At 45.0% G+C, this 21,903-nt stretch overlaps 1 protein-coding gene across 12 annotated transcripts in view; it reads right to left on the bottom strand.

Moving 5' to 3' along the window:
* The window catches only part of FHOD3 (formin homology 2 domain containing 3), a 487,025-nt gene that overhangs the window by 188,726 nt on the left and 276,396 nt on the right, over positions 1–21,903 (bottom strand). For all 12 annotated transcript variants that reach the window (XM_037730378.1, XM_037730382.1, XM_037730380.1 and 9 more), the window contains exon 7: positions 5,765–5,876. In XM_037730378.1, coding sequence (XP_037586306.1) covers positions 5,765–5,876 — 112 coding nt within the window. The remainder of the gene's footprint in view (positions 1–5,764; positions 5,877–21,903) is intronic.

The following is a 21,903-nucleotide window of genomic DNA, read 5'->3' as shown; positions in this document are numbered from 1 at the left end:
CTATAAAGATCTCAAAGGGATACTGCTTATTTTTGCTTGAGAAAAGTAAACTTGGAAATAGCCTAAATACAGTAGTTTGCAAATGCTGGTCCTTGGATGGGTTATATAAGAGCTGATTTTGACCTTGTAAACAAAAGTTCCCCAAGGACCATGGTAGTATCTGTCTTGTTGATCTCTGTGCTCTTAGGACAGCGCCTGGCATATAGTACATGCTCAGTAAAATGTCTGCTGAATAGAGAATGGAGACTTCCGAGAAGGCATGAAGTGGGTCAAGCTGGAGCAATTTTAAAAGAACCAGGGGGCAGATGCACGTGGTAAGGAAAGCAGAGAAGACAGTATTTAAGAGGATTTAAGAGGACTAAACAAAGAATAGGCTCCTACTTACTACAAGGTGTCAAAGACACAAATGTAGCTCAATGTGGAGATCTTCTGTCTTTCTTAAGTGAACAGGAAGCCTTTTCTTTGGCTAAGTTGCCCAGCCAGTCAGAACCGGGCAGTCTTCTATGCTAACTGAGCATGGAAGTCTTCCTTGCTAACTGAGCACGAAGACATGTTCTTTCACCTGCTAACTACTGAGTTATCTACTTGCTGACGTTGATCATCAAACTGCTTGGAAGTCCACACCACAGTGTAGTTGTTCTTCCAACCCCCACAAAATAACCATTTCAGCCCTCAGGACAGTCAATCAATACGATCAGCAGGCCTTGGGCCTCACTGTCCGGGTGCAGTTTAAGAGATCTGGATGCCGCCGTTTGTATTTATAACAGGGGCAGCTTCTAACATTCACACTTTGTTTCAAACCCTGGCATAAAACACATGTTCTAGTGAGTTCCCCATGCATGGTTCAAAGGAAGAATGTTAGGGGAGAAGGTATCAAAACTAAGGATTTCTAGCGGTGCTCATGGGCTCAGAACTACTTTTGGTTTCTTATTTTGGAGCCAAAATGCCAAACAGGGACTGAGGGAGCAAAGGCCAAGGAACCAGCCCAGAGAAAGTGGGGGAGGTAGCCAGACTACGGCCGTCCTCCCCTTAAACAGACACATGCACACGTGTGCATCTAATCTTTTATAATAAGAACACCCAAACACTGGCTTAATTTAACTGAAAAATGTGTTCTTCAGCTGTGTTATCTGAGTCTCTTAATACCATTTAAGGATTTTAAATCTGGGAATGTGCATATATTCATACACTGTTAGGCTGAATGTTCATTCTTTTTATTGTTTTGGGGCAGAAAATGGGAAATATTTACAAGGATGGAGGTGAAAGGGAAGAAACATTTGGTTCAACACAAACAGCACTGGCAGGCCTCAGGCTAAGGCCTGTGTAAAACACCAGCACTTACAAGTTTCCTAGGAGCTCCTGTCAGGATGACATGGTCCACTTACTGCCCTCATTGCCTTTGCTAACTCCCTACAGTGTGTGTGTGTGTGTGTGTGTGTGTGTGTGTGTGTGTGTGTGTGTGTGTGTGTTTTGCGGGGGAGAGGATTCCTATACCGGAATCACAAACCATATGATGCTATCCCTTCACATAACAGAGAAAGAGTGGAATGGAGGGGCTCAGGAAGTTCACCTGGAGCTCCTAAGGTCTCTGGAGTGACTGTACCCACCTTATAGGATTACTGAGAATTGTCATTGGGATAAAGCACTTTGCCTTTTTTCCTCAGCGTTGCTGGAGTGCATTAGAAGACAATACTTAATCATTGTCATCTGTCTCTCTCCAACTCCACCGCCCCTCACCCCCACCCAAAACACTGAAGTACAGGTTCTGTGAGAGCCTTTTTCCCTGATGACTGCAAGCACACAACTGATATTCAAATACGTGCCAAATAAATCGGTCCTATGTGAAAACTGTTTAGAGTTGTGTCTGTTACATGGCAGATACCTAAATATCAGTAGCTGTAATTGTAATGGTGGTGGTTGGTCCACCAGTTTACCTCCAGGTGGACCATCTGCACTGACTCCCTGGCCAGCCCTCTTAACCCAGATAAATAAATACACACAGAATCAATTGCTCAATACTTCCCCACCCCTCACTTTTCTAAATCTCTGCATTAAATCCAAAGGAAACTAAGATATTTAGCTTAGCGCCTCGGACATGGGTTGGTCTAACCCTCAAACAGAAGCTCTTCACAGCACATTCCATGTCTTTCCACATAATAGATAAACACACTCAATGTAGATGCTTCTGCTATAAATAACGATGGAAACAGCTTGAGTTCTGACAACCTGTAGCTTCCACTATGCTTCACACGATCTTCACAGATTGACATACTCTTAAGCACAAGGCAGACATGGCTGAAAGTCTTGAAAGGATGGCTGAATTTTCTCCCCGCTGATCATGTGTGATACATATGCTTAAGAATTATGTCATATCTCATCACCTTACATTCAAATGAAAAACTGAACTACTTCAAAAGCTATGCTGAGCCAAATTAGTGGGACTTAAGATTTATGACAAATTTCAACATGAGTTATCCTCTCTGGTCACTTGCCTCACCCTCTGTGGGAGAGGCAAACCTGTTCACTCAGACAGAAGGACCCCATACCCAGACAACGGAGGAGTGTCAATCACTTTCCCATCAACCACCACAGGGAAGACCTCAAGGAAAGGGAGTCTCTGACATGGCAAAATGACAAAGCAAGGCTCTCTAACGGCTCCCATGAGCATTACTGCCTTTCTGTCTTCCTGCCAGACCCTGGTCACCAGAAAGGGAAAGTGACTTAAAGATGCAAGCAAAGAAAAGAAGATCCAGTGGTCTGATTTTAACACCACACCATGACCCAGAGATGAACTTGAATCCACCTTATTATCTCGGCCCCTGGGCAAAACTGCAATTGCCTTTGTCAAATGGAGCATTTTAAATGTTCCTTCTTCATAAACACCGATCACTCCTTAGGATGGACTTGAACCCCTTTGGCTTTTATCCCTGCTAACTGACCCACTCTTGGCCACAGACCAAATTGCCTACACTGCAGAATGAAGCCTCTGGTTAGCCCACATGCAGCATGTATGATGTTTATATTTATAAAGCAACCAAGGGAATTCATTCTGGACAACTTCATTTACTTTAGGCAGTAATGATTTTTGAGGACTGGTAGTTTATTTGTTGGTTTTATTGCCGATTCCTTAAATCTGACAGTTTTCATCATTCAAAAGAAACTATTTAAAAAGACAGCTGCTTATTTGCTCATTCATCCCTGCTGAAGGATGAGTCTAAAGCCACTTTGAGAAGTAAAATTTATGATTTATAAACTTGTACACAAATGGATATGCTCAGTTGACCCTAAATCACCTCTGGCACCTGTCTGCTCTCTCACCCAGTTGAGAGGGAACTGGAGGGCTGCTTCTAAACCCACTAGGTGGAAACACACCTGGAAGTCATGTTGCTCTCTGCAGAACACCGTGACATATTTATATGTTTAATTCCATCATAGGATTCATGAACAATTTTACTAGCAGTAAAATAGGATGATGTTATATGTATTCATTATAAAACCACAGCCAAGACCACACATGCCCATAAAGAAACATGCTATTGAGCCACATGTGATAAGGTATTTCTGAGTTTTTCCATTAGTGCCGTTCCTTGTTTTCAGCTGCTAGTGCTCAGCGGCAGACAGATAACAGCAGTTGCCAAAGGTTTAGGAAATTTTATAGGCAAAAACCATAAAGCCAAAAACAATTCATTAGCTGTTTTTTTTTTTTTTTAATTTTTGCTAATCAGTAAAAGATGGCCATTGCTTAATGTTGGTGGAAAGACTTGGTACAGGTGAGAATCTCTGGCTGGGGCTATGGATGGTGTCTTAGATATGGCATACAAAGCCCTGGGTTCATCTCAGGATCACTCCCTCATCCATCCCAACATTCCATTTATGAGATATGAAGTCCAAGGAAGGGAACTCTGAGCTGCCAGCTCAGCAAAGCCAAAGGAGAACCCCAGGTCATGAGAAGCTGGCCCCCACTAACTCACACCCATAGCAAGGGTCCTTGGGTTACCTGGAACTTAGGACAGGAAGATGAAGAGTTTATTAGTAGTCCTAAAGCAACCCCCAGAGTTAGGAGATGAAGTACAAATCCTTCAGGGATGAAGGAGAGGAGCTGCTGCCTACCAGCTGCCAAAGCACACACCGCTGGCCTTAAACCTAATTGGCCAGCCTTGAAAAGCTAGACCTGGTTTCTGTGCCATCGGCATTCCTTATCAAGGATTCCTGGCCGGCCCCATGATCTGCTCTTAGCCATGAGGGTCTTTATACCTAGCAGCAGAGGGGAACATCCTGTGGCAGAAGAAACTTGCCTCAGCTTGGGAAACACCTTCCAAACTCACAGGCCCTGACCATATACTAGAGTTTGTTTCCCTCACATACCCTCAAAAAAGGAACAGCAAGTTGCCCCTGCTGTCAGCCATGCCTAGTGCCAACAGCTGCCTGCATGTTCATGTAGAAAGTACAGGAGCCCCAGTTTAAGGCCCTGGATGCCTTTCATTAACTTTTACTCAACTTCTAAAACAACCCAAGCTACTCTCTTTCACATTTGGATTCAGCATTCGAAAGTGGATCTGAGTAATGCTAAATCATAGATACACTGGTTTGAATCAAAAGTGCAATTCAGGCCCCTTGTTTTGTTTCTGACACATTCTGGTTGGTTTGTGCATAAGTGTGTGCACACACACACAACTATAAGGAAATATGCCTACTGCTTAACAGTGATTATCTTTGTTGAGATCAGAAGTGAATTTTTATTATCTTTTTTAACCTTTTCCCAAGTTTTTAGTAGTATTGTTATAATCATAAAAAGAAAAAATATTGTCAAGTTTTTGTTCTTGAGTCTTGTAGAGATAATGAAAATAATAACTGAGTCCTATTGGGGAGGAAAACAAACTACAAAAGACAAAAGGATAAAAACCCTTTTAATTGGGAAGCATTTTAATCCCAGGCTTCCAAATATCACAGGGTCTGTAGCATGTTACACAGTAACCCAGAGCCGAAGCTGGTTCTTCACTATGTGTTTGCAGCATGCCTGCTGGCTCTGGGCCAGCTGGGGTGATGGGACACCACGCTGGCAGACAAAGACCCCATCCTTGAGCAGAGAATCCCCACTTGGAGAGACAGAGATGGGCAACAGTACCACAGCAGAGAAGAGGTACACAGGTGGGCTTTAAACAGGTGGGAGATGGGGGTGGCAGGTGGGCAGGAGTTGAAGGGCAAAGGGCCCCCTCAGTTAGGGGAAGGGGACTGATTTTATGCTCTAGGCACTGGGAAGCCACTGGCAGGTTTTGTATGTGAAAGGATGTGACCAAACTGTTTTGGAGGGTGGCCAGGAGCATAGGTTAAACACAGTGAGAGCCTGGGTAAGGCAGGGCAGGGGATAGAGGAGAGGAAGGGGGAAGATTCTAGAAACACCTGGGGGTTATAAGCAATGAAGCATAGAGGGGAGGGGAGGAAGGAGCCAGGGCAACCCTGGACAAGACAGGAAGAACAGGAGGAGGAGCTGGACTTCCGTGTTTCGATGGCAGGAGCTGGGTAGAGGCAAAGGCAAGCTCAGCAACTGACCTCTCCCAGGTAAGCCCACGAGCACTTTTCTTTCATTGTCAAACCACACTCCAGCCCTAAACTTTGTGTGTTTACTATCCTCAAAAATGTTTCTTGCAGTGGAAGTCCACCTCTCGGGAATTCTGTTAATTCTTAATTCTGTCTCAAGCATGTAGAATGCAGAAGCCTTAGACATCTTCACCTTCATTACATAAGGTCGGGGGGGACTACTCACCTCTTTTCGTGTCCACAGCAGTGACAGCCTGAATTAGGAGAGGCGCGTTGGACTCCGAGTACTCCACAAAAACGAGCAGCAGCTTCAGGGCTGTCTTCACCACCAGGCGGAACTGGCAAAAGAGATAAAACCATCACATCACTGCCAACGAGGCCTTGTGCACCTGAGAGCATCTTCCTAACTGCAGCGGGCACCCAGCGCTCCTCAGATGAGATGCTGTCAGTGATTACACAGATTCCTTCACACATCCTCACAGTCCCTCATTAGACGCCTCAGAAGGCAGGTGTTAGTACTATCCCTATTGTGCAGATCAGGAAACTGAGGTAACAAAGTTCCCTGCTCTCAGTCACGCAGTAAAATACAGAACTAGGACATGAACCCAGGATGCGTGGCTCCAGAACTCAAGCCTGGCAACTCCCAAAAGATAAGCATTTGCTGAATTGATTACGTCTTCGTTTTACCCCAACTATAACATTGTGAGGTAGGCACAAGCACGGTTCTTATTTTTCTGGTGAAGAAGCAGAAACAGCAGGTTAAACAATTCGTCTAAAGTCACAACAGCTGGCTTGTCAGTGGCCCCATCCCCCTATTGGCAATATGCACTTTCAAGGAAAGGGGGGGCTTATTTTCACTGTGGCTGCAGGGCCTGGAACTGCACTTGGCACAGAGGGAGCTGGAAGGTGCTTGTTGACTGAATAAATCAGTCAGTGACCAGGCCAATCAATCCATGACCTCTCACCCAGCCCTTGAGCCTCTGTCACTGGCTGTGGCAAATCAGCTCTAGCTTTTCCCTGTGTTCTGCAGCCCAAGGAAAATTCTGTGCCTGTCAGATGCATCTACCCACATCACAGCATTAGGGGACATGGGTAGAATATATAGGTAAGTTTGGGGGCCCAAAGAAGGCACTGTGTTGTGCAGTCCACAGGGAATAGCTTAAAAACACCACCCACCCCGTCATTCATCCACATTCATGCAACCCCTTTACCCCCTTGCTTCCCTCTCCTCTGCTGTCCTACCTACCAAGCACACCATCTGTCTTTTCCTCAATTCCACATCTCTCTCCAGTCAGTGCCCATGTGCTCAGCTCCCCTTTATGAGGGAACGTCGCCAAAGACTTGCTACAGCCCCTGGCTCCGCCCCCTAAGTTCCCACAGACTCATCACCACCCCTCAGATTACTCAAGGCCGCCAGTGGCCTCCATGCTGTCGAACCCACTGGTTACTTCTCTGCCCATTTTTGCTGAACTCTCAGCACCATGTGACCTGTAGTTCTCTCCAGAAACAACTTCCTCTCCCTCTGGGCAACCAAAGTCTCCTGAGTGGCTCCTTTTTCAATGGTTCCTTTGGGTTCTGAGTCTCTCGGTGTGGGAAGATGGCAGACTTCACTCCTCTTTACTCTCCCTCTCTCCCTTCCATACTCTCTCTACGTGAGTTCATCTAGTGCCCTGGTTTGAAAGTCCACCTAAGACCAGATGCTAAGTATTGCTCTCCAGGCCTGACCAAACTCCTGAGCAGGCGTCATATAACCTCCTGCCATTTCCACTCAGATGCTAACAGATGCACTGTGGTCAAAACAGAAGTCTCAATCTTCAATCACGCTTACCCCCTTCCACCCGCCACTCCCAACCTGCTCCCTCCAAAGCCCCCACCACAGGACAAGGCTCCACCACCCTGAGCACTGGGAGGGGTTCGCCTGCACCTCCCTCACCCCATCCCCACAGCAAATCCATCCACCAGTGCTGGAAGAGCTCCCTTCAAATTCTGTCTCAAACCTACCAGTTTACATCCTCTCTGTTCATCACCCTGGACCACCACAATAGCCTGAGTGCTGCTGGCCTTGTCCTGCTGAAGTCCATTCTCCAAAATGCAGTGAGAGTGACCACTGCAGCCTCCTGCTCTCAAGCCTCAGAACTCCCCATCATGCCCAGGGTGCTGCCTGTCCCCGCAGGCTTTCTGTGCTGGCCTCTGCCAAGCCCTCTGACCTCCTTTCCTGACACACCCATTCTGGCCCAGTGTGCTTCACATGCTAAGCCCTGTAGTTGTGTGAGTGTTTTTCACACAGCAGAGTTCATCCATGATTCAGGGTCTTCTCATTGTTATTCCTTCTGCCTGAAGCCCACCCGGAACCAATCATCACAGGACTGACCTCATCCTTCAGGTCAGAGAAATTCTCATTATAGAAAATGCCTTCCTGACTCCTTTACCTAAAAGAGCCCCTTGGTCATTATCACATCACTCTGTTTGTATGTATGTATGTATGTATGTATGTATGTACGTATTTGAGACAGAGTTTCGCTCTGTTGCCCAGGCTGGAGTGAAGTGGCATGATCTCAGCTCACTGCAGCCTCCGCCTCCCAGGTTCAAGTGATTCTCCTGCCTCAGCCTCCCAAGTAGCTGGGATGACAGGCGCTTGCCACCATGCCTGGCTGATTTCCGTATTTTAAGTAGACTATGTTCACCAGGCTGATCCTGAACTCCTGACCTCAGGTGATCCTGCTGCCTTCGCCTCCCAAAATGCTGGGATTACAGGTGTGAGCCATTGTGCCCAACCACCTCATTATTATTATTTTTTTTTGAGATAGGGTCTCACTCTGTCACCCAGGCTGGAGTGCAGTGGTGCAAACATAGCTCACTGCAGCCTCAAACTCCTGGGCTCAAGTCATCCTCCCATCTCAGCCTCTCGAGTAGCTGGGACTAGAGCTGTGTGCCACTATGCCTGCCTAATTTTCTTTAAAAATTTTTTGTAGAGATGGGATCTCTCTCTGTTGCCCAGGCTGGTCTTAAACTCCTGGGATCCAGCAAACCTCCCACCATGGCCTCCCAAAGTGCTGGGATTTCAGGCATGAGCCACTACAGTAGCCCCTTTTTATCCACATCCTTTATCATGACCTAAAATTGCTACAGACACTGGTTCACCTACTATGCCTCTGTTGCCCCTAAGGAATGTAAGCTTCATGGCAACAGAGATGCTCTATCTGACCCACGAGAAGCTGTTCAGCCAGCATATGTGTGAAGGGTAGGCCAGCCCGTCCTCCAAATCCATCCCCCTATGTTGTGTAGAGTGAGCCTTCCCAGCCCCCAGCCTCCCTTTCCCACCTCGTAGCAGCCCGCAGCAGAGCCAAGCCCCCCTCCCCACCCCCACCATTGGGCTGAGGGCAAGCCATGCCTGGGGCTTCCATTCTCAAGGTAACCTCCTCCCTCCACAGGGAGCTGAGTACTTTAGAGTGCTGGGAACTCTTCAGAGAGGGTCTACCCTCATAACTTGAGGCCACAATTGCTCCTCTGCTTCTATTCTGTAGGAAGAAACTACATTCCAGTGTATTTTTCTCAACTACACGGTTGGAGGTTGAAGGGTAAGGTATGGCATAATGAGTTGTGCTTTGTATATTTAGGGCTGAAGAAATTTCTTCAAGTAAATAAAAAAACCTAGCAAGTTCAGGCTTGGTGACTTCTTCAGTGGGTGGACTATTATTATGTGGTTTAAGCCTCTAAATGCCTTCCCAGGAAAGAACCTGGCTGCTGCCCAACCCCCTCCCCCAATTAGCTGGTCTCAGAAGGGCCCCTTCACCCACCTCACAGAGGCCCCCTCTGAACATCTCTGTGGTCATGAGGCCTTGACCGATATGGTCTCAGGCACCCAGCACCCCTAAGCCACTCTCCCATATGTGGCTCTCTAATTAAGAAACCACTGTTTTCTAGCAAAGCCTCATTTTTCTGTTGGTCTGAACATGCCTATTCCTGCCTCCCTCCCCTCTGCGATACAGGCTCTGTTTGGAGTATTTTTGGCAATCTAATTTGATTTTTATTTTTTTTAATCCCAAACATCTTCTGATTCATAATTTCAGGTTCCTAGGAATTTGGCTTCTATTGAGTTTAAGTTTATGGGGATGTACTTTTGGAAGCTTCACTATGTAAATTAATAATAAGCATATTAGTTAAACACTTTAGAAAAAAAGAGCACTAAAACATTAATTTTATAAAAATGCATGGTGCTAATTGCAAGCATGTACTAACTCACTGTCAAAATATGTCCTGCAGGATCCTCCTCAGAATTACCTTACTAGCCTTACTGCATCGACTTGAAAGTAAAAAAGTTACATTCCATCAAAAGAATTCTACAGGCAACCTCATTTATCCAGAAATCATGTGCTCTGATGCCCTCATATATCTGGAATACAGTCAAAACCCTTGGAAGCTTGGAACAGCCACAGTGGAGGCCACACACCCATTCTGTCAAGTCCAAAGACACTGGTCACCCCACAGCTCTTAAAAATCCACCCTTGGTGTCCCTTGCGCTATGTTAGACACATTTTATAATAACTGGAGTGGATATTAAGATTCACAGCCCACATCTGCTGAGAAGCGACAGACCAGAGAGGACAGTGTTAGAGCAGGAGAGGCAAGTCCAGTGTGGCAGCAAGAAAGAGTGTCACAAACAAGGAGAGTGGAACAAGCTGCACCAATGCCAGAGCACACACCATGGTGTGGCCCAGACACGTCAGCAAAGTGCCACTCCAGTCTGAACTGTCTGATTTTCAGCTCTGCCTGGCATGCCTTCACGTGGTAATGAAGGGATCCACTATGCTCTACAGGCTCAAGCACCTGCCCATTTGTCCAGCACCAAGAGAAATCAATCAGGATTGATTCTCATTCTTATGGAGCATCCCAGGCCATGGAAGATACAGCAGTCACAAAGCAGTCACACAGGAGTATAGGGCAACAAGCAGGCATCAGCAGCATCAGTGGTCTCAAGACAACCAGGCTGGCAGCGAGGGAGTAGGCTCCCTGTCTCTGGGGGCTCTGCAGGGCCATTTACGAAGGCCTCTGCAGAAGGACTTCAGAGCCTGTAGGCGGTGGACGGGCTGACCCCATGTAAGGTCCCTCCGAATCCAAGATTCTCTGGAGTGCCAGGTTGCTGAGGACAGATGCAAACAGAGAACTCCTAGAGGACAGAACTGGATCCAGCCAGCCTTTCCCAGCTTCCATGGAGCAAAAGAACCCTGTGATGGCCTTTGGGCTCCTGTTCACACAAACAGCCGTTCTTCCTTTAGGCTGGAGAAACACACTGGAGCTCTAGATCCAGCCTTTGGGCTTTCTGTTACCTACATCTTCTTTAATTACAATCTAGGAAACACTAGTCTTCCATCTTTAGTTGTTTGTTATGATAAGGACTATGTTTATGTTGTTCTAAAGCATGTAGCTAAAACATAGTATATAACAGGAATCTGAAATAATCCCCTTGTATAAGGGGGGGTGCAAAAAGCAGGAACATACAGATGGCTGTCAATTTTTGCACATTTCATAATGATTTGGCACATTTTGGTGCTTACAGAGCTGAGCTTTACTTTCTGTTGCAGCTGTCATTTTGCATTCTCAAAATAAAGGCTACAAACCTTCAAAGGACCAGAGATACCTCTTGACCCAAGGAAGTAACATTTTTCAAGCCAAGCCTCAGTCCAGGGACTGAACCTCCATATTCTATTAATAACACAGGGCTCAATGTCAGCTCCGTGCCAGGGAGGCTGGGCTGGAGGGAAGGGCAGCAGGATGGTGTCAACACAGAGCCTTGTTGTTTTTATTTTCCAGGTCAACCCACAGGAAGAGTGTGGAGTTGCCTGTACAGAACCTGGGTATCTAGATTTCAGATAACATGTAATCACCAAATATGTGGGAAGGTAATAAAAAGACAGTTTCTAATCCTTTTACACATGAAAACAAACTGGAAGTCCCTTCACATTTTACTGCTAAGAACAATACTTAGCAGGTCAAATATGCTGCTCGTTAAGCAAAAATAAAAGAATTCCAGAAAATCTTCAAATTCCTCATTTCTCTTCTAAAATTCAACAACCCTAAAAAGAAAAGAATTTCCAAACCTCAAGACTGAAATTACAAAGGGGGTTGGAAAACCATGCTTCATTCTATTTGTCTCATTTTCCACTAAAACATCATAAACCTTTGTTACATAAATGGATGCTGGTTATTAAAACTGAGTTTGAAAGTGGTAAGATAACTTGATCTTAAAGCTTTGCCACATTGTTTACAAGCTCACCAGCACTTTAGAATATACTAGGTATTGCTATAAAGAAAAAAAGATCTCAAATGATTTAAGATACAAACTCTTTAAACATTGTATCCCAATGCCATACACTTAAGCTCAGAATTTCTGAGCAAGCAGCTCAGGGCGCATCCTAAAGCCTTCATAACTGGTTATCAAACAGTCCAACAGACATCCCAAACTCCAAATTTCTCCCCTCCTGACCTCTAACAGGTTATCTGTAACATGAGGTGGGTATTATCAGAAATAAACTACAGAGCCAAACATATTAACTAAGTGCAGAACTCTGGGTCTTGGCTTGCAGGTGTCTTCAAGGGAGAGTGTGGAGACTTGGGTTGGTGCATCCACCAGAACAGGAAGTCATGTACACACAAGCCACATGGTCGAGCCTAAGGGCCTGATAGCCAACCTGCTTATGGCACAATGCAATTTGTGGGATTTCCATTATTTGCACAATGCATTACTGCAATTTTCAGTATAGCAGCCAGGTGTAAGCCTGGGTAGCCCTTAGGATTTCACTAGTGAACAGGAAATCTTATAGAATGTAAAATATAGCAAACAACTCATAATAATTAAAATAAATAATAATAAACAGTGTTACAAATTGGCATTTTCTCTATTGAGATAAAATTCGGGGACTTAGACGGAGGTTTTTTACCCCAGAAAAGGCCTAGATGACCAAGTAAATTTTTTTCCTACCTTAACTCTGCTCATCTTTGGGAAACAGGATGCCTGAGGTCAAAAGCTCCCACTCCTGACAAAACTGGCTCAGACTGGTGAGACCCAGGTCGCAGCTCACTTGACCTCTGAAGATTTTCTAACTTCATTAATAATCTGATTCCCATGGAAAAAGACGCTCCCACCAGCACCATGACAGTTGATAATCACCACGACAACAATCAGAAGAAACCATAAAAGGACAAAAAGAAAAGTGGCATTCCGGTTTCAGAAGTTGTCTCCCCATTTCCAGAAAAGACATGAATATTCCTTCCCTTGCTTTTAATGCCCCAACCCCTTCATTAAAGATGCCCTGTATCTGTGACTTCCTGACTCTCTTGAACCGAGGAGTTGATTTATGAACCATGCTCCCATGTCTCAATTCCACGGCCATCGAATAAAGCCTGCAGTGTTTGGCGCTCACTTTTGGTTTTGCGTATTGGCTTCACAGCACCTATCAGGGAAAGGCCCCCTTTTGGGGGGACTGGCTTTGTAAGAGCTTCTTTAAAGGACCATGAATAAAAGTGGAAAAGAATCAGAAAACATCCACTTTGGAGTAGGAGGAGAAGGGCTGGCAGGCGGGGGCTGGAGTAGAGAGTCGCAGAACCCTGCGGGCTTCCAGAAGCCTGTGATGCTTCTGATTCTCTTGCCCATCCAACTCTCCTAGAAAAAGGTAGAACATCTCTCTTGGAGGAACAGCATGCTGCCTACTTTGGGGTTTTTGCATGTCCCCAAATCTTCTTCCAGATTACAGCCACGCACTTTTACTCTTCCTCCAGCTGCTAAAACTCAGCTGGTTGACCTGGGCTACAGGGGCAGAAGAGTCAAAGCTGTACCTTTAGTTTCTTCTTCTTGCATTCACAAGGATAATATCTCTGTAAGTTAAAATTCTAGTTTATCAGCAAGCCTCTGAAGAATTGAGGAGCCACTCCCATCAGCTCCCTGAAGACGATCATCTCAGCACGAATGGAAGAAACTGCTGCTTAGCCCCGTGGCTGGAGACCCATCTGAACAGTGGGGCCTCCTCAGCCTGCTGCCCTCTTTGAGTCCTCGCTGAGGTCTTCCTAAAACAATAACTAGTAAAACTTACTTTTTCCCTTTTTTCTCCTACTGAGCTTATTCTCACATGGGGGCCTCTAACATATCAAATCAGTGAGAATGAGTGTTCTGGGTATGCACAGCCAAGTGGCCGGCAGAATAGCAACTGTCCTAAAGAAGAAGCTGGCATATTACACCCACAATGTCTCCAGCGCAAATATTACATGACTATGCCATTAAAACCCATGGAATTTTAGAAATCTTATCTAATAAATGTTGATAAACATGCAAAAAATTCAAACATAACCTCATTCACTAAGTATATGTTCATGCCATTAGAAACAAAGCTCTTTAGATACAGCATAATATTGGAAACAATTCGATTAAAAGATAAGAAAAGTCAAATGAATAATAGTACATTCATATGATTATGTATTATGTAGGCAGTAAATATTGTGATTTTAAAATATTGTAGAAATACAGGAAATGCTTATAATATACTTAGAATTAACTCTGTAAGAAAAATTCAAAGAAAAACTAGAAGAAAATGTACCCCAAAATGATGATCTTTATGTGGTAGTGTTTCTAGAAAATTCAGTAAATGTTTTAAAAGGTTATTTTTTATATTAACATTTCTTTATTATACCAATAAACCTTAACTATTTTCATTTCTTGAGATGGGGTCTCTCTGTGTTATTCAAGCTGATCATGAACTGGGATCAAGGGAGCCTCCTGTCTTAGCCTCCCTGTAGCTGGGACTACAGGCTCAACACACCCAGTTGCTATATTTTTCTAAATCTTGTTATCATTAACTGAATTATGAAAAAATTAGTCTTAATGAAATTTCTATTAATGAAATATATTTCAATTCAATTAATGTGGGAATCATAAACACAACATCCAATATCAAGGATGGACTTAAGACAATAGCGCAATTCAAGGAATTAACTAATGTTCTCGTAACTCCCTTTGCCTGGATCATATAGAATTTGCTGGCTGAGTACATCTCATGCTATTGCAGTACATTTACAGTGTTTTTTTTATAATATTAACAATTGGATTTTTGGCTTCCTGCTGGAAAGATGTCAAGCGTCACTCCCAACCTAATGATAAGACAGAGAAAATCATTTACACCATAACTTTTCTTGAGCCTATCATACACCTGGGTTTGCAGGAAAACCAAGTAGCCTGCAATCTATGGAGGGAGAGGGTACTATCCACCCAGAAAGGGTGAGAGGCCAGCAATGGCCTATCTGAGGCAGGGGAGGGGAGGAAGATGAAGTCACTTATACAAAACAGTAGGAAAAATTCAGGCCGGCCGGGCACAGTGGCTGTTGCCTGTGTTCCCAGCACTTTGGGAGGCCATGGCAAGAGAATCACTTGAGTACAGGAGTTTGAGACCAGACTGGACAACATGGTGAAATCCCATCTCTATGCAAAACACAGAAAATTAGCTGGGTGTGGTGGTGTGTGCCCTGTGGTCCTAGCTACTCAGGAGGCTGAGGTGGGAGAATGGCTTGAGCCTGAGCTGTTGAGGCTGCAGTAAGCCGAGATTGCACTACTATATTACAGTCTGAGTGACAGAGCGAGACCCTGTCTCAAAAAATAATAATAATTAAAACAAGAAAACATCAGATAATAATTTTAGCAAATTGTCACATGTCAACTGTGGGCTACCATCAAGCATAAACTCCTTGGAACTGCAGACACAAAGGGATTTCGCATCCACCAGGAGGCTGCTCTCCATGGCACTCACAAACAAGCTGGGCGCAGGTGCACAGCCGCACAATAGGCAGAACTGCAACAGCCCTAAAGGACCGGGGGAGTGGGGAGCAGCCAGCACTGTGAAAGGGCGGGAAACCCCAGCCAGAGCCTTCTCCCCCTTGAGACAAAAGCCTTACGCCACAGGGAAGGTCAATAAGGTGGTAGAGGAGAAGAGAAAAGAATAAAACCCCGTACTCCTAGGGCAGGGGTGGGAAGCCATCCTGGGCCTCTCCTGTTGCTCAGTGTTTTACACCTTCTTCTCTATTATCACCCGCATTTTACAGATGAAAAAAGTAACCCACACCAAGGATGGTGCAGGCATATGTGGCCCCAAAGCTCTGGCACTGACTGTCAGATGCAGCATATCTAGATTCCAGGAAGGCCTTGTAAACCCAATGACGAAACACAGCTGGATGGTCAGAGTTCAGCAGCTTCCCACTAATTGCACAATGGCCCTAAAATGCCCTGACTGATCAGTGTCGACCTGCAGGCTGCACTAGTTTATGCATTCCTTGTCTCTGTCCCACTGGACATTTTCATCAATGGCATAGAAGATCTGGTTATTCATTTTTTGTTAAATAAAATTAGCACTAAAAGCTGATAACATAAAGAGCCAAAACAGAATTCTTAATTATCCTGAGCCTGGAACTCTGGCCTACAATCAATGGGGGAAAAATACAAGGCCCTGAATATAGATGTGAATCAGTCAATCACAGACATGCAGAATGGAAGAAACTGGCAGATAAAATGTGTAATGAAAACCTGGAAGTCTCGGTGGATTACCAGTTCAAATTGGGGCAACACCAGGGCTGCTGCTAAAAGTTGTAACAAAGCAGAGATGGGATTTGTGGAAGAAATCGTATCCCAGCTACCATATTACTATTCTTTATGCTACATGAACAGAAGAGTTGGTAACCAGTATGATGAAGAGTTGAAAATTATGTCCCCAAGGACTATCTGTAGTACCCATCAAGTTTAGCTTGGACAGGGTTCACATGGTAACTGCCTTTAAATACTCAACAAGCTTCCACAGCAAGTCAGAGTGTCTTGCTCAAGAAAACAATGCACGAGCATTTGGTAATGACAGGTAATACACGTCCCAAAAAGGAAGTCTGCCCACCAATTCCAGCATGCAACAGTGTCCCTGGGCAACCTAAGAAATGATCTGATGCTCCCTCTGCCTCCAGAAGTATCAGGAATGGGACTGATGTCAGAAACACCTTTAACATGACATTGCCATCTCTTCAAGGCTAGGATTCTATTATTTACATTATGTAACTTACAAAGCTTTTCAGCTTTCACCCACACGTTTGGGTCATCTGAGCAGATCACACAACAGTGTCATGCCAGTGGCTCCAATTCCAGAGAGCTCACCAAATCTCCTCTCCTCGTCCATCAGCCAGCATCTCCTGGGGCACACGGAGCACCAGGCTCCATGGCACTTAGCTCTCTTTGGAAATATTTCCTTCATCTCCAAACCAGTGTGCCCAAAGTTTTCTTGCCAACAAGCCCACATTTCTAACTCTTCTACTGCCAGAGGCACTACCATATTTCTAGCTGCAGAGTCAAACTGTGACCCCCACCTTTGATTCCTTTTATTTTCTTATATCCAGAAACATCCTCCTGGAGGGCTAGTCCTCAAAATGTCTCCACTTTTTCATTATTCTGTTTCCACTGCTACTTTCACCTCACAGCTGTGATACTGAGCTAACCCTTCCCACCCAGCTTCCCCATTCCTGTCAATTTCACCTGATCCACCACTTGATTCTACACACCATGTTACTTCTCTTCATTTTGCAGGATGAAGAAACTTTCAGCAATGTCCCCAGTGTTGGGGGTTGGGTGGCAGGCCAGTGGGAACACAGGTTCTCTAATGTGTATTAGTGTGAGTATGAGTGACAGTGAGAGTGTGTGTGTGTGTCTGTATGTGCATGCAAGGAGGGCCATGGCCAAGGCTCCTCCAGCTAGGGCTACATAAGAGTAGAGAGGTCTGCTCACCCTCAGGCAAGTAGAAAGGAAGTCTGGAGAACTGTGGTCAGCAATATGGGGCACAGCTGGAAGGATGAGCTTCGGTGAAGCTGATGGAAACACAGAAGGAGCAGAGCAAGCTAACCTGAGCAATGCTGACAGAGAAGCTTCCATGCCAGGCCAGCGCCCCAAAGCACCCCTAAGAGGCAGCAAGGAGGGGAGAGTTTGCCAGTCTCAGGGCCCTGAGGCCTTCCCCGTGGGCCAAAAGAGTATCCTTAGAGATAAAGAGACAGACTTCCTGTTCTAGGGTGAAAAAAAAGGCCATACTGTATAGACGGAATCATTCTATCCCAGTTAATTAGAATTCCAGATGTATGAAGAGAAAAAAAATCCACACCCTGTGATAAGTCATGGGCCTGGCATCTGCCTCTTACCTCTGACTGGGGAGTTTAAAGATGGGCTTTTGTAAATAGAAAGAAACACTTTATTGAAAACACTTTTTCTTTCTTTTAAAAAGTCACTATTTGGCTATGAATGCATCATTTTCTCCCCTGGCTATGAGTCTCAAATATCTGCAAACATGCATTGCATAATGAGCCTCTGGCAGGCTGCAAAATCACATCTTGTTGCCTTTCATGGAAGAAAAATGAAGAATTATGAAAACACAGTGACAAGATTTTTCTACTCCAGTATCTCCTTTATCAACTCTGTGTCTGTATAAGGCAAAGGCAACTTGATGTCAAGGTAAACTTTTCAGGTCAAGATAAATCTGACTCTTTGTCAAAAAAAATGCTAGGGCCCCTGGCTTTCCTGATTTCTTAATTTGAATTGGGAAAACCTATTGCAGCTGTATTGAGCAAACTGTATGTTTAAGGAGGAGATGGAGGCTTCATCCTCAAAACCTAAGGGTCTTGGGTTGATGTATCTGTTGTTCTTTTAAATCTTTCACTATTCAGATAGGGGTGAGGGAAGAGTGTCAGCAGACACTGTATTGGTTTTGTAAATAAGAGGTGATCTCATTAGAACCATGTAGACTGGAGATAAACTTGGCAGCTACTGCCTTTGTTAACTTTCAGTGACTAGCCTGGGACTTAGCACACCCTTCAGGGTGGCAGGAGACCTTCATCTGACATCACAGTTGGTGGGACCTCTGCACAGTCGCTGTTCCTGGAATTCTCCTTTCCAACAACACAGGGAGCTCCAAGGCACAGGCTGACTCTTGGCTTCACTCCCATCTCATTGTGACCAGCACAGCGCAGAACACAGGTGCCAGAGACTATGCTAGACCTTCCTTTGGAAAAATAAGAAACGGAGACAGAAATCCACACAGATCCAATGTTCGTGGCCCAAATGGCTGAGGAGGAGGCCCTGAGGAGGCATCCCAGAGTTCTGAACCATGCTGAGGATGCACACACTGAGTGCGCCATGGAGGAGGGGGAGGCTGGGAAAGCACAATTCCTACAAATGCATTTTTGAAGCTTTTTAATTTTATAATTTCCCCATGTTATTTAGAAATGCAATAAAGATTTTCCTGTGTGTTCGTTCCTTCTCTGTTGTTTATTTTCCTTACAGAATGATTCCAAAGTAAAGTCCACTAGATGCTGTTGCAACACCAGAGACTCCGAGCCATGGTGTGTGTTTCTGTTATTTGTTTTTTTCTCTGCTCCTCTTTTTCTTTTCCTTCTTCGTGGTCTCTTCCCCTACCTCTTTTCCATCTCTCCCTCTTCTTGTCTTTGAGCCATTCCTCTCTTAGTCTATTTGTGCAGCTATAAAAAAACACCTGAGACTGGGTAATCTGTGAAGAACAGAAATGTATTTTTCCCACTTCTGGAGGCTGGGAAGTCACAAATCAAAGCACTGGCTGGGAGTGCCCAGTCTCTCTGCATCCAAGAGATGCCTGTTGCTGCATCTTCTGGAGGGAAAAAAGGCTGTGCCCTCACATGGCAGAGAGTCCAAAGAGAGCAGACCCACTCCTTCCACAAATCCTTCTTATAAGGACATTAATCCACTCATGAGGGCAGAGACTTCATGACCTAAACACCTTTTGACGCTGTTGCATTAGGAATTAGGTTTACGACACAAGCATTTAGGGAGGCACATTCAGACCACAGAATTCTCTATGTCATCTCTCCCTGCTCACAGCAATTCTTCCCCACACCTATCCCACCTTCCCTAACCTTGCCCTCACTCTATTCTCTGTCTGATGATGAGCTAACAGACTGTCAGTTTTTCTATCATAAGCATGTTAGGTTTTATTTCCTTTTAGAAATAGGGCAAGTTGTTGGTGTTTTATCACAGCCATCATAAAACCATAAAGGTACCTTAATTCAGCTGTGACATGTACAAAAAATCATTCTTGCAATCAATCATTCAATCAATCATTCTTGCAAAATCTCTTCCCATCTTCCTAGCTTTTAGGTCCTCGAGACCATTTAGAACGCCTGGGGAGGGAGCAGCTTCCAAATGAACATGAAAGTTAGGGAGGGTTCCCAGCACAAGCAAGGAAAAAGGAGAAAAAACTGGAACAGGATATGAGATATAAATCTTCCCTCAGCCTGGCTGAAGCAACCTAGATGGCCCAGCATTCCACTCCGCGTCCAAGGTCACCTACATCAGTTTCAAAACAGAGTCACTTCCATTTTCCATGGAAAACAAAGCCAAAACAATTTTTTTAAAAAGATTTTCAATCTTCTGAGGGAAGCCATAGCTGTTTCTAATATGAAATGAGAAAATTTCTCTCATCAATAAGTACTAGAAAAAGGAAGACTGAGGGGATGATGTGAGGGTCACCCACAAATGTGGGACCCCATGGGGATTTGCAGGCCAGTGCCAGCCACCCAGAAAAGGCCCTTCCAACCACACAAGGACATAATCATCAGGATTCTGAGAAGCCTGAGAAGCAGACACAGCCTAAAACTAGAACCAGGCTCATCCCCAAATCAAACCAGGGCTGAGTGCTCCTGAAGGACAGCAGAGTCCTTGGAAGGCAGGTGACTCCAGTGGCAGGGCCAGGGGATGGGCTCCCTAGCAGAGCACAGCACTGTGGGAAGCTCCCCAGCAGAGCACAGCAGCCTGGAAAGGCTCGCCCTAGTGGGGGTGGGCAGTGAACACAGGGATGGGGGCGGGCAGTGAACACAGGGATCGGGGCAGAATGGGCAGACCGCATGTGATATGGTTTGGTTCTGTGTCCACACCCAAATCTCACCTTGAATTGTAACAATTCCCACATCTCGTGGGACGGACCCATTGGGAGGTGCCCAGTGGAAGGTAAGTGAATCATGAGAGTAGGTTTTTCCCATGCTGTTCTCATGATAGTGAGTAAGTCTCATGAGAAGCTGATGGTTTTATAAAGGGCAGTTCCCCTGCACACACTCTCTTGCCTGCCACCACAAAAGATGTGCCTTTGCTCCTCCTCCACCTTCCGCCATGATTGTGAGGCCTCCCCAGCCATGTGGAACTGTGAGTCCATTAAACCTCTTTCCTTTATAAATTACCCAGTCTTGAGTGTTTCTTTATTAGCAGGGTGAGAACAGATTAATCCAACATGCTCTTCTGGGACTTTGCAAAGCTATGCTAATTCTGTGACCTGTTTAAGTCAATTTCAATTTCTGTATCCAGGCCCTCAAGATCCCCAACTCCACCTGACCATGTTGCCACTCAGACACTGAAATCTCCACAACACACAACCTGCACCACACTCCAATCTTGGTGTATCTGCACCTGCTCAGGACAGGGTCCCTTATACTTCTTCTCCCAAATATCCCTGCAGCCAGGTCCCTAACACATGCTCCTCCACACCCCAGCACAACCCAGAGAAGACTTTTAGAGGCTTGCCCAGCTTTTGACACACCTCATGTGATGGAGTAGATCTGCTTTCTTGGTAGCACTTCCAGAGTCCACAAGGATCTCGCAGCCAGGGCATGGCTGGAGGTGATGTGCCAAGATGTATGGGGAAATCAGCTAGGCTTCATAATTAAGCACAGTTTCCTCAACTACCAAACGGGAATTATATTATTTACCTGATACTGGCCTCGTGAGGATTAAATGAGATCATGCTTATAAAACACCTAGTATGGGCCAGATGTGGTGGTTCACACCTGCTACCCCAGCACTTTGAGGGATTAAGGTGGGAGGATCACTTGAGGCCAGGAGTTCGAGAACAGAATGGCCAACATGGTGAAAATGTGTCACCACAAAAATTAGCCCTGGGTGGTGGGTTATGCCTTTATTCCCACCTACTTGGGAGACTGAGGCATGGGAATTGCTTGAACCCAGGAGGTGGAGGTTGCAGTGAGCCAAGATCATGTTACTGCACTCCAGCCTGGGCAATAGAGTAGGACTCAGTCTCAATAAATAAATAAAATAAAATAAAATAAAATAAAATACCTAGCATGGTGCCTGACAAATCTGTTATAAACATTGATGACTTTTATAATTGATGTTAGAGCTGAAAAGTAATCTCAGATTCTTTTATCCATATAGGAATATGCATATACATATGTACAATGTATAAACATATACGTACACACATGAACATGAAATACAGGTGGTACACTGATCTTACATCTATGGTATAACCTTTTTTTTTTTTTTTTTTT

This window comes from Cebus imitator, unplaced genomic scaffold (genome assembly GCF_001604975.1).
Source record: "Cebus imitator isolate Cc_AM_T3 unplaced genomic scaffold, Cebus_imitator-1.0 Scaffold342, whole genome shotgun sequence".
NCBI classification, from domain to species: Eukaryota; Metazoa; Chordata; class Mammalia; order Primates; family Cebidae; genus Cebus; species Cebus imitator.
The sequence above is the reverse complement of the archived record's forward strand: the minus strand, read 5'-3'. Positions and strand labels throughout refer to the sequence as shown.